This window comes from Cervus elaphus, chromosome 22 (assembly GCF_910594005.1).
Source record: "Cervus elaphus chromosome 22, mCerEla1.1, whole genome shotgun sequence".
In the NCBI taxonomy this organism is placed as follows: Eukaryota; Metazoa; Chordata; class Mammalia; order Artiodactyla; family Cervidae; genus Cervus; species Cervus elaphus.
In genome coordinates this window covers 35,258,112-35,276,397 of record NC_057836.1, presented here as the reverse complement: position 1 = coordinate 35,276,397, position 18,286 = coordinate 35,258,112, and the positions used below count along the sequence as shown (strand labels likewise).

The 18,286-nt window shown below is 38.3% G+C and overlaps 1 protein-coding gene across 3 annotated transcripts in view; it reads right to left on the bottom strand.

The window, feature by feature from the left end:
• Positions 1 to 400: 400 nt before the first annotated feature.
• The window catches only part of RASSF8 (Ras association domain family member 8), a 128,293-nt gene continuing 110,407 nt past the window's right edge, over positions 401 to 18,286 (bottom strand). For all 3 annotated transcript variants that reach the window (XM_043881339.1, XM_043881338.1, XM_043881340.1), the window contains exons 3-5: positions 7,912 to 8,801; positions 5,162 to 5,306; positions 401 to 4,508 (exon numbers count right to left, since the gene is read on the bottom strand). In XM_043881339.1, the coding sequence (XP_043737274.1) occupies positions 4,387 to 4,508; positions 5,162 to 5,306; positions 7,912 to 8,801 (1,157 nt within the window). In that variant the 3' untranslated portion in view covers positions 401 to 4,386. The remainder of the gene's footprint in view (positions 4,509 to 5,161; positions 5,307 to 7,911; positions 8,802 to 18,286) is intronic.

Below are 18,286 nucleotides of genomic sequence, written 5' to 3'. Positions count from 1 at the left end.
GACTAAATTCAAGAGCCCTGTGAACTACTTATGAGTTATGTAAAGTTCCGGGATGGTGGAACACACCTCCTACTGTGCCCGGCAGGCCAGGTGGGAAGTCCTGAATTGTTCTTTCTCTTCCTTTCACTGGTGGTTTTAAAGAGACCTGGGAATACAGAGCTACAGTAATAATTTTTCTTTTACTTTTGAAATAAAAGTGAGGCATATTAGTTTAATTCAGTTTCATTTAGATGAAGCAGCTGTCTTGGCAGCAACAGGTAATGCCTTAACTATAATAATTAACATTACTTTTAGAAAAATGGAATTCTGTGTCACTGCTAGGCAGACCTTTTCTCTTGGGCATCTTTTTAAAGGAAATAAAATTATATTTTAAAATATTAAAGAAACAAGCCAGCAATTGTAATGCCCCAGTGAATCCTGAAAATTTATTATTTGGGAGAATATCAGATATTGATCCTTTGTTTTACAGCTCATGATAATAATCAGAAAATATACATTTTGAAATGACAGTCAAAAGAAAAGAAATAATTACATATAATACAGATTACAGGTATTTTACTTGTACATAAGCAAAGCAGTACTAAAAGCATACTTAGGGGTTCATAGTAGGTGAACATGGCAATTTTCTGTTTAAAGCTGCAGCAACTCAAATCCTCTTCGGGTCAATAAAGAAAGACAGATTGAGAAATACATTTAGGGCTTATCACTGTGTCTGGCTGTAAACCTATTTTTTTAACCTTTCCCCTCCCCCCATATATATATGTATATACTTTATTGCCTTTATATTTCTGCTGGTTTAATATAATTAGTATACTAAATAGTTATCTGCATTTATTTGGTTTCTAAAAATATATAAAATGCATTGGAATAGAGCTCCTGCAGCTTTCAAGCAGTCACTGTCCTGGCATCGAAAGCTTATTCTGGAAATGTAAAGCAGCAATACTGAATAGTGATTGTTTTGTCTTCTCCATACAGCTGATGGCCTTCAACCCAAACTGAAAAACACTGTAGCAAATAGCATAAACATGCAACTTAAAAAAAAACCCCAAAATTGACATAATATAAAAGTAAGACTTAATGAGCTAAATTTTAATACAATATGGACTAATAAAGACAACTTTAGGTAGAAGAGGGATGTGAACACAGAACTGTTATTTACATATAAATTAAGGCCCAATTTTTCAAAGGCAATGTACACAGGGAACCGTCCATCTGCTCATGCCCTTTGCACACCTGAAGTCAAGAGGTTTTTTTTGCCTTTTCCATGTTATTTCCTCAATCTGTTATTATAGTTCTAACTTGGAAAGGTGTTTACAGAAGTGGATTTAAATGAAGTTTCTTTTCTTGAAAGGCCACTTTGCTCTTATTCACAAAGAAAATATTCTTTTAGTGCAGGTAGAAAATGTATTTATATTCTGGAAGCGAGCGCTTTTTTGTTCTTCTTAAACACTGTTAATATTCACATTTCACAGTGTAAGTTCTATGTTTTTACTGTCTTAGTCTTGTTTTAGCTTTCATCTACAGTTAATTTGAACTACAGAAATTGATGACTAGCTCAGTGATGGCTGAGGGAATTAATTATTTAGGTAACTCCTATTAATACCAACCAAAATCTCACATATAAATTCCCCATGCATCAGGAAAAAAAAAAAAGCTAACCAAAATATTTCATCAGAAAAAAAAAAAAAAGGACTGAGGCAACCCACTACGGATCATTCTCTGAGGATGACAAACACTCCAAAGGGTCAAATATACTAATACTGTTTCAAATCACCCCTTGGTAAGGAAAAAAAAAATCTTCCAATGTATTTGATACCTGTAGAAAATCACAATTAAACAACTTTCAGTGTAACAATAATTTAAAAAACTTATAATCTAACTTAGTATTCAGAAACTGAATATTCCCCCAGATGCAAAATTTTCTATTTAGTATTTTTGCATACCAGTGCCCACTTCCCCTCTCTGAAATATATCCAAAGATGTGGTACTTAATCTAACTCATTGTATTTACAATAGATAAAAATGATCAGAAATAGACTAAGATATTTTTAAGATGTTATAGGGAGATGAGTTTTCTTTCCTCTGTTTTAAAAAAAGACTTAGAAAAGATTTCTTAGAGACGTACTTCCAGAAGTCATATAACTGGTTAAAAAGTACAGCTGCTCGTTGTATTAATCAAATTCACATTTATATAATCTTCTTATCAAGGAAATAGTATTTCTATCTGTAATTAGGTCTGTGAAGATTATTTGGCAGCTTGAAAATTCAGATGAACTGTCAGGATCCGGCCAGCCTTTTTTAAAAGTTATTAGGTTAATGCTGATAATTACTGACAACAATTGAGTTGGATCCTGACTTTGTGTTTTTCATGGTATGCCCAGGTATCTTTGCAATGAAAAACTGCAAAGTCTAATATGTCTTCAGTTTAACGTTTTGATTTAAATAGAATGTAATCAATTTATAAAAATTATTTTTCTTTGTGAATAAGATCTCAATTCTCTGAACAATAACAAAATGACCCAGTATAGAATGGAACCTTTTAAAAATAAGGCATATATCGGGCATACATAAACCATTATTATCAGAAAATCTACAAATTATTTTGATTTTTTAATTCTAATTTTTAAATATATATAGATATGAAATAACTATTACAAACTGAGAGCAAATGTGTATAGGTTGTGGTTATTAGGTAAGAATCATTGATTTATCAAGTTTTTTTTGCAAAACAGTATAATGGCAAGGTCAACTTGGTAATTCTAAGAACCCAAAGAAAATATCTTTAGTTGAGGTCTGCCATTTAGCTGGACTAGAAAAGGCAACTATGCATTATTACTTTCAGTTCTCTAGAAGCTTCTATACATTGTCATAGCCATTCTTAAAAATTTTCACTGGAAACCTAAATATAGCAGCATTCTTAGCATTCATTAAACCAAAAATAAGTCAAATATATTTAAAACACCCAAAGTTGCCCTCATGCATAGCGTATAACTTACATCCTTTTACTGTTACCGTGGCATTAATATACTAACCCACTTTTATTCTGTTGCATGTCAATAATACAGACAGTATGTTTTCCTCAGAATTAAAAACTATTTTAAATTTTAGAATAAAGTCTAAATTATATTGTACCAAATTCTGATCAGAGGGAATGTAAAAATGGCTAGGTATCTGACCACATCCATCCAGATAATCTGGTGCATCTCAGGTCAGTACTCATGGGAGGGGTGTTGACTCATTTTTGGTTTTATAAATAAGAAAATATATGCACAGAGGGAGCTTCATGTCCTGTAAAAGTCGAACTGAAAATTAATGAAAACAAACAACTGAATTTAACTTTATTTCCTTAGTAAAAAGTACCTAACTCCAATCTACTTTCTGTCTAAATGATTGGAGAAATTGCAACCGTTTATAATGTACTCAGTAAATTATGTGCAAGCAATAACTTATCCAGGGTGCTTTCAGCAATAACCATACATACAAAGTGGGTTATTTTAAAAGATATATCACTTAAAGCAACCTTCCTGAAAATATCCTCAGACATCTCTAATCTGTCTATTATGGCAACACTGAGGATCCATGAGACTAAAATAAAAGGCAGGGCAGAAACAAAACACATCATGTTATGGGAAACCCCATGCCTGTTTGGATAGATATTCAACAAGTATATTTTTGTTCAACAGTGTCTGAAGCACTGCAAACATTTTAAACATATATATAAAATTGACTTCATGAAAATATTTCCGTTTTTGTATGTGGTCATTCCTATGCTGGAAATACTGTAAAGGAAAGATTAAGCTTCAGATTAAAAAGAAAACCTGAATTCTCTCATCTAATTAAGCAGTGGCTAGGATGGGTTCACAAAGGCAGAGCGCCCTATGACTTGTGGAGCTGTAAGTCAGCAATGCGTGGAGTCTGGCGACATGCACACAAAGTCATTATCACACGATATGTAATGTAATTCAGTCACAGGATAAGTATTAATAAAAAATATTAACACACCAACATTCACTCATTAACTGATTACATGGAATAAATAAACTGAGTCAGTCACATATTTCTCTTCACTCTTAAGTCACGGTTTTATTTACGTATGCACACTGTATAATACTTCCCTAATGCTCTCAAAATGCTACAAATAAAAATGAAGGCTTGGCATGAAGCTGCTGGACAAAAACGTCAACACTGTGGATGTGTGGAAACAGTTTCTTTGTTCTTTAGCATCAGTGCAGAGGGTATGGCTCCAAGTGGTATGCAACTTAGGACAGAAAAAAGATACGGTGGCTTGTGAAACAGATCCTCTGTTCATCATTGGCACAAAATCAAGAAGGAATCTTCACTGTCCTTGGTACCTTTACTGGATCTCTACCCTGAAGACAGGTAGCGTTATACATATATGCCTTCAGGATTAAAACCGGATGAGATAGGATTCTGTAGAATACGCAGGTTACTGGGGAGCTGCCGAGAGGAGCCAGGCCGCTTCAGAGACCCGGACTGGAATGGTGCCTCTAAACAAGAAACAGAGAAAGTCGTTTGATGTTTGCACCAGTGACCTGGAGTACTCACTGACATGAGAAATTAGAACTTTCCCTGTTCTCAAGAGCCAGATGATACAGAGTAATGACTGCACCCCCATAGGTTCTGGGTGAGAGGACAGGCTGAGTCTGCTTGACCCTCTCAGTTGATAAAATAGTTTCCAGTCATCTGAGGAGTTCATGATCTTTTAAAAAAGGTGAGCACTGTGCCTCTCCTTCTGGGTTGTTCATATCATATGCATAGGCAGATTTAGAACTGTCTTTTATTTATTTATTTTTTTTTATAACTGTCTTTTAAATACTAGCACAAATTAATAACGAAGACTTTTAGGAGAGGAAGAAGGGGCCTTAGGAACAGAGAGAAGTTAACACTCAATTTAAAAGACTATAACACACATATTTCAGGAAAAGTTTGCAAGGAAACAGTTTAAAATTAATGATAGGATATCTGCCCATCTAAGCAAATAAATAACGTAAATATTATTGATTCTTCCCAGAAAAAATTTCTTTAAGTGACCCAAGAATCAGCTTTGAGTAGTAGGAGAATGTTGCAACCAAATGTAAGTAGTTTATTCAAAGTTAACAGTGAAAATAAAGTTTTTTAAAAATGGTTTCTCAAATCTTACCCCTTTCTATGTCTGCATGCAAGGCCTCCACTTCAATGGGTTCCGCTGGCAGAACGGTGACTTTCGTCCCTGTCTGCTGGATAAACTGCTGGAGGTTGACTTGCCGCAGCTCTTTGGTCAACTGCTCCAATTCTTGTTCTTTGTCCTAGACAGAAGTTAAATTTTTTCTAAAATTTGAGGATTCACTACTGGCCAGCTCCAGACATCCTGGTCACTGCCCACCTGCTGTGGGGTTAAATGTGGGATGCTCACTTTCTCAAGAGTGCTTGTAGCAAACCCGGTTTATATCGATGTACTGGGCTGAGGAGGTTAAGCTCACTCAGTGGCATGGGCCAAAAAATAGGCAAATAAAAGACAACAGCTTCTTCAGTTTGTGCTTTTAAATGTCACGCCTTCCTCTGCTAGGAGTACACTATGTACCTGATGAAATAAATCTATGTCTATAGACTTTCATGAACAAAATACTGGATTCCATCTATCCTGGTGTTTACAGCAATCTTGCTAAGCTCTTCATAACGATACTTCCCCATTATCTACTTCATAATAAGTGTTAGTCAATCAGCTGTGTCTGACTCTTTGTGACCCCATGGTCTGTAGCCCATCAGGCTCCTCTGTCCATGGAATTCTCCAGGCAAGAATACCGGAATGGGTTGCCATTTCCTTCTCCAGGGGATCTTCCTGACCCAGGGATTGAGCCCAGGTGTCCTGCATTGCAGGCAGACTCTGTACCGACTGAGCCACCAGGGAACCCACTACTTCATAATATACAGCAAAATTAATAGTCATTTGGTTCATGAGATTCAGGCTCCTTGCTTTTTTTTAAAACTGTTTTTAAGTTTTCATGAAATGCTTTACTGAGATTTATGTTAGAGCAGGAGGAAAGCAAGATTCCCACTATGGGATTTTTAAATCCTTGACAAGCAGGTCTGTGAACTGAAGAGCTCTAAAGTAAGGAGACCGAGTTTGGATGGCCAGAAAGCTCCAAAAGCAAGGAGAAGCATCCTGTTATTCAAATGAACTTTCTTCTTTCTCTCTTAGGGCTCTGTAAGAAAAGGCAGCAGGGCCTCATCTAAGCTGGGTGTGTCTGAAGGGCCTGGTAAGGGTAGGGAAGAGAAAAGAGAAAGGAATGGTTGTTTTTTGCTACTTTGAGTGTAGGGGGTACTTGGAGATATCTGAGTAATTTGATTATCAGATACTTTTCACAGGAAGTGGGGTTTACTAATAACAATTTTCATAAGTTAGGGTGTAATATCAAGGCAATATCATTTCTAAATGTACCCTTAAGTGTCTAAATAAAGGGTTGACAGAGGATGAGAAGGTTGTATGGCATCACCGACTCAATGGACGTGAGTTTGAGCAAACGCCGGGAGATGGTGAAGGACGGGGAAGCCTTGCGTGCTGCAGCCCAGGGGGTTGAGAAAGAGTCAAACAGGACTGAGCAACTGAACAGAACAATATAATACTGACCAGTCACAGGTTAACAACCTCCTGTTACCGAGAAATTCCTCATTTTCCAATATTTGCTGGTAGTTCTACCTCTCACCGTAATGAGTGGCAGAGATAGGAAATCTTACCAATTTTTCCTGAAACCTCAGCTTTCTCTGCTTGTGGAACTGTTCCTCCTCTAAAGCATCTCTTCTCAAACTCCAATGTGCACGGACGCTATTTGGAGATGCTATTACTACATACAATCTGAATTTCTAACCACTGTGCCGTGAAGCCTCATGGTTCACTCTCTGATCCATCATTACAGAGCTTCTAAACCAGCACTGTCCAATATATTAGCCCCTGGACATATGTGCTACTGAGCACTTGAAATGTGGCCAAATATGACTAAAACAGAAATTTAACTTTATTTAATATTTGTAAACACCTTTATTGAATATTATTTAACTTCAGTTTAAACATAGGTAGCCAGGGACTTCCCTGGAGGTGCAGTGGTTAAGTATGATTTCTATCCCTGGTATTCCTCGTGACCAAAACACTAAAAACAAGTAAATAAATAAAACAGAAGCAATAGTGTAACAAACTCAATAAGGACTTAAAAAATGGTCCACATCCAAAAACAAAAAATCATTAGAAAAATGTTAAGTAACGATTTTATAATCAGTTGTGTCTCCTCATTTCAGCTGTTAGAAACTGATACCTCTTTGCAACTCCCATAACATTTACTACCACATTGTCTTTCCAAGAATGGGCATCCAAGAAATAAAATAGAAGCTGAGTGATCATGGTCTGAGTGTGAAATACAAATGTTCCTGTATGTGGTTTAGAGATGGGAAAACGTCAGGGAGGAAGCTGCCCCTCTGGAGAGGAGAGAAGACGCGGTTAGCAACAAAGGAAGGCGATTACAGTCAGCTAGCCACACAACCTTTGTGAACGCCTTCTCGGCGATCTCTTTCAGCTTTGGTTTCCCTACCGTTGAAAGGAGGAGGTCAGATTCACTGCCTCATATTAGTGTCCACTCCTGCTCTGAGCTTCTCATCACCTGTCTCCAATTACCTAGTGCTGCCGCTGCCACAGTGAGAAAGCTGCTTTCATGGGAAAGGACCTGTGGCTCCAGCTCTCCTCTTTGTTTTAGCCTCCTACCTTAGTGTTGTCCTAAGTCACAGAAATTCTAAGAAACTTATAAACCAAGTTAGGTTTCTAACTCTAAATGTAAGGGGAAATGAATAATCATTAAAGAAGATGCCAAAAGATATTAATTCTTTTAAACAGAGGAAACATCCTTTTTATAAAAATGCTCTTACCTGTAATCGTTTGGTGGCTTGGCCAAGAGATCTCTCCACAGCTTTAATACCGTTTTCCAGCCTTAGACTCTGCTGGCCTTGGATGTCAATTTCCCCTCTGACCTTACCGATCTTGCCTTTAACCTCTTCTTCATTTACTTGTGCCTCTTGGACTTCCCGTTGCAATTTTTCTGCTTCAAGACCACTTTCCATAGTCTGAATTTGAGCCAAATAGTCCTTTAACTTGCTTTCACATTCTGTTATTTTCTGTCTTATTTCTTGAAGTTGATCTTTCAGCTGTTTTTCATTTTCCTGTTCAATCTGTAATTCATTTTCCCAAAACTCTTCCTCTTCAATTTCTACATCATTTCTTTTGATCTTTTGCTCCAGGCGGACAATTTCCTCTTCGAGGTTAGAATTATATTTTTGCTCCCAAAATCGTATTTCTATTTCATTTGATTCTAGCTCTTTCTCAATGGATTGGAGCTTCTCTGTCTGCAAACGGATCAGCTTCTTCAACTCATCTGCTGTTGTTTTGCAGTTATTCAGCACCTTTTGCTTAAATTCAGTTTCTTTACCTTTTCCAAAAATGTCCATTAATCCTTTGGCACCTCCTGTAAATGTTAATGATTTCCTTTTAGGTTCTCTCCTTTTGATTGTTTTGTCAATCTGAGGCCTCAGTTTAGCTAAGGGGGGCAAACTCTGCCTGTACAAAGTTCTTTCAGGAATTCGAGCCACGCTATCCGACGTGGGTCGCTCACTGAGAGATGGCCCCGTGCGACGTAAGATCAGCTGTACATCGCTAGCATACTGCCCCCATTTGTTTAAGGATATGATAGGATTTTCATGAGGTGCTAAGTGCCTTTCAGTATCTCTCCATTTTTCTATAAGAGTGTACCTTCCAGTTCGACCTAGATAAAAAAGACAAAAATAAATTTTCAAGATGGGATATGTAATAGCTAAAATAATGCCTCCAAACAGAGGACCTATTGGATAACTGTGTCTTCTCAATGGGCATCTCATTCCAGTCTATGATGCCTTTAAAACTTTCACTTGAAGATACTGAACTCCTTAAGATAAGTAACACATAAAATATGGGATGTGAGTTGCATATACCCTTCAGACTGGCTTTAGAAAATCATCTCTAGACTTTAAACCTGAATGAGAATCTTAACCTATCTTCCCGCCAAATGTCTGACTGCCCAGACCTCGTTTGGGGCAAGACCTCCCACTGAGACTAAGGGGGGCACTAGAGAGCCCTGCTGGAAGCCAGGACCTGGTCCCAGGAACCAGGCAGGACTTTGGAACTCGAGCAAACGTCTACTTGGTGAATCCCGCTGGTGTCCCTGCACGTCAGGACTTGGGAAGCTGGAGCCCCTGTTTCTCCTCCTGAAGGGAGACATGGAGCCCGTGGAGGGCCTGCTGCTCCGCTAACGGGCGCTGGACAGGCCTTCCTCTGCCCCACCTTCCTGCACGCCTGTGGCAAATTAAAAAACCACCTCAATGAAAACAACCCTTCAAAACAATTTCAAATAAAAAGTGGGACCTGAAGAGAAGTCCTGTTCACTTTTGATAAATAATAACTTCACAGAGTCTTTAAAAAAATTTAACAAGGCAAAAATACTATTAAAGAACAAAAATAGAATAAAATTATATTTATATTAAAATATACTGAATATAACAGTAATTATGGAAGATAAAGATTCAGAAAACTTTATGTCATTAGTTTGAGTACACTTCCTAAATATTTCCATTTAAGACGTGAGGGTCAGATAGATATTAATTTGTGAAGTGTCCATTAGACATCTGAAACTAATGTTATATATCAATGAAAGTGAAAGTTGCACAGTCCTGTCTGACTCTTTGCGACCCCATGAACTGTAGCCCGCCAGGCTCCTCTGTCCGTGGAATTCTCCAGGCCAGACTACTGGAGTGGGTAGCCATTCCCTTCTCCAGGGGAATCTTCCCAACCCAGGGATCGAACCCAGGTCTCCCTGGGCCACCAGGGAAGCCCCTATATATCAATGATAGCTCAATTTAAAAAAGTATCCATTAACGGTTAATATTATTACCAAAAAAACCTCACCCTGCCATCTAGCAATTCTAATACTGGCATATACAGCCACAGATTTACTTTCTGTGTCTTCTGGAGTTTTAATTTTGGGTAGATTACTGAGTGGATGGGCAGCATCGTCCACTTCTACAATGGGGAGGGCAGTAGCATCTCACAGGTTCTGAGTCAGTGTGTTAGTCACTCAGCCGTGTCTGACTCTTTGCAACCCCATGGACTGTAGCCCGCCAGGTTCCTCTATCCATGGGACTTTCCAGGCAAGAATACTGGAGCAGGTTGCATTTCCTACTCCAGGGGATCTTCCCAACCCAGGGATGGAACCCAAGTCTCTTGTGCCTCCTGCATTGGCAGGCGGATTCTTTATCACTAGTGCCATTAGTTGTTACTATTATTGAAATACCTGGGCAAACAAGGAGACTGAAATGTCTTAGCACCCTGGATTTGGCTTTCTGGAATAAAAATGTTCTTAAGATTTTCAGGTTATAAATGACTGTAATTACCCCCAGAAAAAACACATGACCAATCTTCAAGGTTAAACTCGTTCCACATGTATACACTGCTTCAAAGATCACAGCACTTTGTGTTCCTGGCTCTGGTGTCCATCAGCGACTTTTAGGATTTCTCTCCTGCCACCTGGACCCTGTGTCCTCACCAGTTTATATGAAGGATTAGACAAGGCCAGTAGGATGTTCCCTAATCCTACCAGGCCATGAAGCGTCTTTAAAAAGAAAACTGAGTAATTACACTGTATGAACGAAATTAAAATTTTTAAGGCCTGTAACTGAGTTGTAATTATATATAAAGCTGGTTCTTCCAATGCTTAATGGTACTGCTATTCCATGAGAATGCCTTGGTAGATTATTTAGAATTGCTTTTACTGCCAGCTTTTCCTTTTTGTTAAATAACACATATTTAGTGCACTTAGGCAAAGAAAAAAAAAAATACATCCAGCAACATAAAAAAGCTTTTTAAGAGGTATATGAATTATACTTTGATTAATTCATACTTTGATTTTATTATAGAAATTGGGTTTTAGATAGTTTACGTAAGAGTTAAATCCCATAATCATTGTTTTTAATACCTATACTTGGCAAGGTCTTACAGAATCTGAATACTTCATTTAGACAGATTCCAGTTCTTCCTGCAGAACTCCTTTTAGTGCAGTTTATTAAATGGATACATTTAGTTCTACCTTGTATACTATCTGGATGTAGCCTAAGACAAATAAAAAGGAATATCTATCTGTGGCATTTGTAGTTTAAAACTTTTGGCTACCTGGGTCTGAATGCCATAATCTGTAATGGTAAATAAAATACTGGCTACACTTTAGAAGAGTTGAGGCAATTGAGTATAATCCCAAGAATCATTAACTTCATATAATGAGGAACATCACAAAGAGATTTTAGTGCATTAGTGGAATCTCACTGTATGAGTGACATTAAAATGAAGTAACAGATGACTTTCACCTAATTTAAAGTGGAATACATGACTTATGGAGTAATATGAAGTTTTAGAAATATATACCCAAATATATACTAAAACATTCAAGTATGAGTCATCCAGAAGCATTATGCCCTTATTTCAACCATTTAAAAAGAGTGGCAACTATTGTTTTAGAAACAATTTTAGGCAATTTCTCCTTAGAGACCAAAAGTAAAATCACCATTTAAGTGTGTCACATCTTGTTATTTGTTCAACAAATATATACTGAACAAACATTTATCAGAAATAGTGTCGGGCCATGAGAATATATTCAATTAAACACCCTGATTATGAATGCTCTGCAGAAATTTTAGTTTTAACTGACATTTGATTTTTTTTCCAGTATCAAATTCTCCTAACTCCAAAGATGAATAATGTATGTTCTTCAAAAGAACATGACAGAGAGCTAGTACTGATTTCTTATGAATTTAATGCTAACATATCCTCCTGTTTCTGGACATATTATAAGTAATTTCAGTTAATATCTGACTTATTATTCTTTATCTGTGGTGAAAAATATATCCTGTCCGACTCAGTTTTTCTGACAATACTTTGCCCCTTGAGTTACAAGCATTTTGGAATTAGTTAGTGAACCTAATTAATCCATTGCATAATGACTTAGAATTCTTACAATAAACATTGCTCTGTAACAGAACTTACATTGTATCATAATATATAAATACACACACACACACACACACACACACACACACACACACACACACACACACACACACACACACACACACACACACACACACACACACACACACACACACACACACACACACACACACACACACAGAGGTCTCTTCCCTGGTGGCTCAGCTGGTATAGAATCTGCCTGCAATGCCGGAGACCTAGGTTCAATCCCTGGGTTGGGAAGATACTCTGGAGAAGGGAATGGCAACCCCATGGGATTTCCCAGGTAAGAAAACTGGAGTGGGTTGCTTCTCAGGGGGATCTTCCTGACCCAGGAATCAAACCTGAGTCTCCTGCACTGGAAGGTGAATTATATACATTTCCTGATGATATACAAGTATTCTGCAAATTTGTCAGTGAATTTTCTGTAGGTCCTGCATGTATCTATTAAGATAACTTACCATAGAGTATTTATCTCATGATGACAGTGACACGGTATAACCTATCAGCTAGCTGTGCATTCAACACATTGTTAAATCATTCACAGTATATCTTCCCAGTGTGTTGATGAGACTATCACATAATCACAGAATTACTGCATATTAATTTAGCACTTACTTAGGATTTTATTACAAATTTACTACCATTAAAAATAATGAACATTTATTGATTTCATAATGATTAGCATTGAGTATGTCCCCTATATGCTAGGCTTTGTGCTGGTTACTTTACATAAATAGTATTAACCAAAATAATAGCTAACACATCAATATAAACCACTAAGTTTTGGGGGATTGTTTTTTAATGCAGCATAATCTTACCCATCCTGACTGATGCATGTTGTGAATCACATGTGTTCACATTTGTTAAAATCTTTTAGGGATGTGGAAAATATAGAAGACACTTAGAATTATGGCTGATACACTATACTATTGCTATAAATATAAAAATTGTAAAAGATGATCTTGGTTATAAAAAAGCCATATATTTTACTACTAAGGATTTTTAGTTTTCGCTTCAGTGTGATTCAGTCGGTAACTATATTTTCTAACAGTTGTCCACTGGGATTATAGAGGAGATAAAGAATGCAGCATAACAGTAGTTAACAGCAGGGTTCTTGAACCAGACTTCTGGTTTGAATCCCAGGATGCTCCTTACCAGCTACAGGAGTTTGGGCAAGTCATTTAACATCTCTGTGCCTTGCTCCATCACCTCCAAAATAGGGGTCATAACAGGGCTCTTCTCATAAGACTGTTGTGAGGATTAAATGATGTGGAAAATTTAATTCCCAATTCAGTAGTGAAAAGTGAGACTAACTATGAAGCTTTATGGAGAGTGAAATTTTTTTTTTAAAGCTCATCTGTAGGTGCATACAAAGCACTGCTTGTGACGTTTACTCTCAGAAGCAAGGTCATCAGTGATTCTTTTACCTTCCCTGTGTTTTGCTAAACTTCAGAACAGTCTATAATATGTAAGCAGATATAAAATTAACCAATTCATAATTTTCTAAAATTGATCATTTATATATCAAATTAAGAGTTAAATGTGATGATATATTATTTTCTTTATCTTCTAACGGATCATATAATCTTACAGATGAATAGGACATTAGATGGTCCCCAAGTTCAGTCTGTACTGTACAGGTCAGCCTGCACCAATTTCAACCAAGTTCACAGAAACTTTAAAAAATTCATTCATTTGTTCACAAGTACGTGTGAGCGTCTACTACATGCTAGACACGGTTTTAAGCTACGGCAATAAGGAATAACCAGTGGCAGGCAATACACAGCACGTGGATGAATGAATGTAGGTTACTGTCCATTATCCAACAGCTTTAAGGTCAGATATGCCAAAAATTAAGAATTTTTTGGATGACAGAAAGGTAGCAGAGTGCTATCCTGCAAGTCCACAGTCAAACATATTGAAAATTCTAAAGTAAAATATATCAATTTCATGCCAAATTGAATAAATATAGATTAAAAACAGCCTCAGCTTCGTATCAAATCAGATCAGTTTTTACTCCCAAATGAGTTCAAGATATACAGGTATGGCTAACAAACTAACTATGGTTAAACTTTAGGGTTTCAGAATTTTTTAGGTTTTAAAAATGTGAATAATGGATTGTGGCCTATAGGTAATGTATCGGGGTACAATAGAGAAAAACGGAGTGCGGCAGATGGGGAGTATGCGCATGGGTGTGGATATGTGTGCGCAGGTGTGCATGGATGGGCAGCCAGGGAGGGGCTCTGGGATAAGACGGCATTTAAGAGACCTAACTTAAAAGCTTTTGCACAGCAAATGAAATAGAAACAAAATGAAAAGCAACCCACAGATTGGGAGAATATATTTGCACATGATGTGACCAAGAAGGGATTAGTCTCCAAAATTTACAAACGGCTCATGATGCTCAACAGCATCAAAACAAACAACCCAGTCAACAAGTGGGCAGAAGATCTAAACGGACATTTCTCCAAAGAACACAAACTGATGGCCAACAGGTACACGAAAGATGTTTGATATGGCTAATGATTAGAGAAATGCAAATCAAAATTACAAGGAGGTATCACTTCACACCAGTCAGAATAACTATCATCGAAAAATCCACAAACAATAAAAGATGGAGAGGGTGTAGAAAGAAGGGAACCCTCCTACCCTGGTGGTGGGTATGTAAGTTGGTACTGACATTATGGAGAACAGTACGGAGGTTCCTTAAAAAACTAAACATAGAGCTACCATATGGCCTTGCAATCCCACTCCTGGGCATGTATCTGGAGAAAAACATGATCTAAAAGGATACATGCACCCCAGTGTTCACTGCAGCACTGTTTCCATTAGACAAGACAAGGAAGCAACCTAAATATCCACTGATAGAGGAATGGGTAAGGAAGATGTGCTATGTACATATAAAGGAATATTACTCAGCCATTAAAATGAAATAATGCCACTTGCAGCAACATGGATATACTAGAGATCGTCATACTGAAAGAAGTAAGTCAGAGAAGGAGAAATATCCTATGACAACCCTTATATGTGGAATCTAAAAAGAAATGATACAATTGTACACACTGTTATATTTAAAATAACCAACAAGGACCTACTGTATAGCACAGGAACTCTGCTCAATGTTATGAGGCAGCCTGGATGGGAGGGGAGCTTGGGGGAGAATGGATACATGTCTATGTTTGGCTGAGTCCCTTTGCTGTCCACCGGAAACTATCATAACATCGTTAATCAGTTGTGAAAGCGAAGTCGCTCAGTTGTGTCCGACCCTTTCCAATCCCATGGACTATACAGTCCATGGAATTCTCTAGGCCAGAATACTGGAGCGTGGAGCCTTTCCCTTCTCCAGGGGATCGTCCCAACCCAGGGATCAAACTGGGGTGTCTCCAGCATTGCAGGTGGATTCTTTACCAACTGAGCTATATTCCAATACAAAATAAAAAGTTAAAAGAAAAAGACCCAGTACTAGCCAAAAATAAACAAGTAAATAAAATTACTAAAAAATATTTTTAAAAAGATGACATTTAAGCAGTGAGCCAAGGAAGTCAATTTGGAAGATATCTGGGTGCACAGTATTCTCAGCAGAAAGAAGAACAGATACAAAGACTAAGGCAAAAATGTCTCTGATATATTTAAGAGGAATGCAATCAACAGTAAGTGAGATTGTGGGTAGAGTAGGGATTTATCTAGGGCCCTGAAGACGAGTGCATGGACTTTAAAATTTTCTGAGTGACTCTGGTGACTATTAAGGGGTTTTGAGCAGAACACTGATGATAATATGCATCTTCAAAGTATTACTTTAAAATAAATCTGTTGAGAATAGGCTGGAGGGGATCAGAATGATACAGGGAAATGAGCTGGAAGGCCACTGCAAAAATCTGAGTGAGTCGTGATGGTGGCTTATATTAAGCATTAGTGGCTATGGGGAGGAGCAACACGATTCTGGATATACACTGAAGTAGTAAGGGCAGGACTTGTTGATGGATTAGTTGTAATGTATTAGAGCAGGAAAAGAATCAAAGATAACACAAAGATTTTAGATCTAATCAATTAAAAGCAAGTGTTACTGGTCTGCAATTCTGGGCTCAGACCCTCATCTCTGAGGTGCGGGTGGGGTCATTTTGACCTCAGCAATATATGAACTGTGAACTTCCAGATGTTCAAGATGGTTTTAGAAAAGGCAGAGGAGCCAGAGATCAAATTGCCAACATTCGCTGGATCATTAAAAAAGCAAGAAATTTCCAGAAAAACATCTATTTCTGCTTTATTGACTATGCCAGTCTTTGACTGTATGGATCACAAAAAACTGTGGAAAATTCTTAGAGATGGGAATACCAAACCACCTGACCTGCCTCTTGAGAAATTTGTATGCAGGTCAGGAAGCAAGTTAGAACTGGACATGGAACAATAGACTGGTTCCAAATAGGAAAAGGAGTACGTCAAGGCTGTATGTTGTCACCCTGCTTATTTAACTTATATGCAGAGTACATCATGAGAAACGCTGGGCTGGTAGAAGCACAAGCTGGAATCAACACTGCCGGGAGAAATATCAATAATCTCAGATATGCAGGTGATACCACCCTTATGGCAGAAAGTGAAGAGGAACTAAAGAGCCTCTTGATGAAAGTGAAAGAGGAGAGTGAAAAAGTTGGCTTAAAGCTCAACATTCAGAAAATGAAGATCATGGCATCCAGTCCCACCACTTCATGGCAAATATGTGGGGGAACAGTGGAAACAGTGTCAGACTTTATTTTTCTGGGCTCCAAAATCACTGCAGAGGTGATTGCAGCCATGAAATTAAAAGACGCTTACTCCTTGGAAGGAAAGTTATGACCAACCTAGATAGCATATTAAAAAGCAGAGACATCTGTCAACAAAGGTCCGTCTAGTCAAGGCTACAGTTCTTCCAGTAGTCATGTATGGATGTGAGAGTTGGACTATAATGAAAGCTGCACGCTGAAGAACTGATGTTTTTGAACTGTGGTGTTGGAGAAGACTCTTGGGAGTCCCTTGGATTGCAAGGAGATCCAACCAGTCCATCCTACAGGAGATCAGTCCTGGGTGTTCATTTGTAGGACTGATGTTGAAGCTGAAACTCCAATCCTTTGGCCACCTGATGCGAAGAGCTGACTTATTTGAAAAGACCCTGATGATGGGAAAGATTGAAGGCAGGAGAAGAAGGGGACGACAGAAGATGAGATGGTTGAATGGCATCATCGACTCAATGGACAAGAGTTTGGGTAAACTCTGGGAGTTGGTGATGGACAGGGAGGCCTGGCATGCTGCGGTTCATGGGGTCGTAAAGAGTCAGACACGACTGAGCGATTGAACTGAACTGAACTGAGGAGGCCCCTGGGCTCCTTTGGCCCCATCACAGTGAAGGCAGGACCTGCAAGGCAGGGGAAGAAGTGGAGGTCATGAGGCAGCAGGTCTGTGAGACCTTGTCTGGAGTTCCACAGAGAGCCCCTTGCTGGTCTTTGGGGCTGGGCCTGCAGTCTGAGGTGGGATGGGATATAGAAGGGCCTGCCTGCTGAGGCACATTTTATCTTTACTTCTTCCTGTTTTTCTTTCTTCCCCTTGCTCCTCCTTTAGCTCATCCTTTAATATTACAATTAAAATTTTTTGTTTGGAAAAAAAAAAGCAAGTGTCCTTATTTGTGGAGATGAGAAGGAGGAAATCTGAGGATGGGCAATAGCTGGGACACAAAGCTTAGGTTTTGACATTTTAAGTCTAGATAGCAATCAGGCATATTACTACAATAGCTAGTAGCCACTAGCCACATTTAAACTTTAATTAAACATTCAATTCCTCAGTTACACTAGCCATACTTCAAGTACGTAACAGCTACATGTGGCTCAAGGCTACCACACTGGACACACAGGCACAAACATCACCATCCTTGCAGAAAGGTCTATGGGGCACTGCTGTTCCAGAAACTGTTTTATCGAGCACCTGCTTCAGGAAAGGCAATGGTATAAGAAAAACAAGCAGGACCTCCACACTATGAAGGAACTTTCAGAGAAGAGAAAGAAATATTAACAAATAGTAAAACTAGAGTTCAGTATAACATGTGTTTGTTTGAGAACTGATTCTGTTGGGGCAAACTGTAAGAAACGTGGCTTCTTAGAACAGTCCATGCCACCTTGGGCCCCAGCTCCAATCAACTGTTTCTATTAAATGCCAGCTCTAGCCCACAAGGGC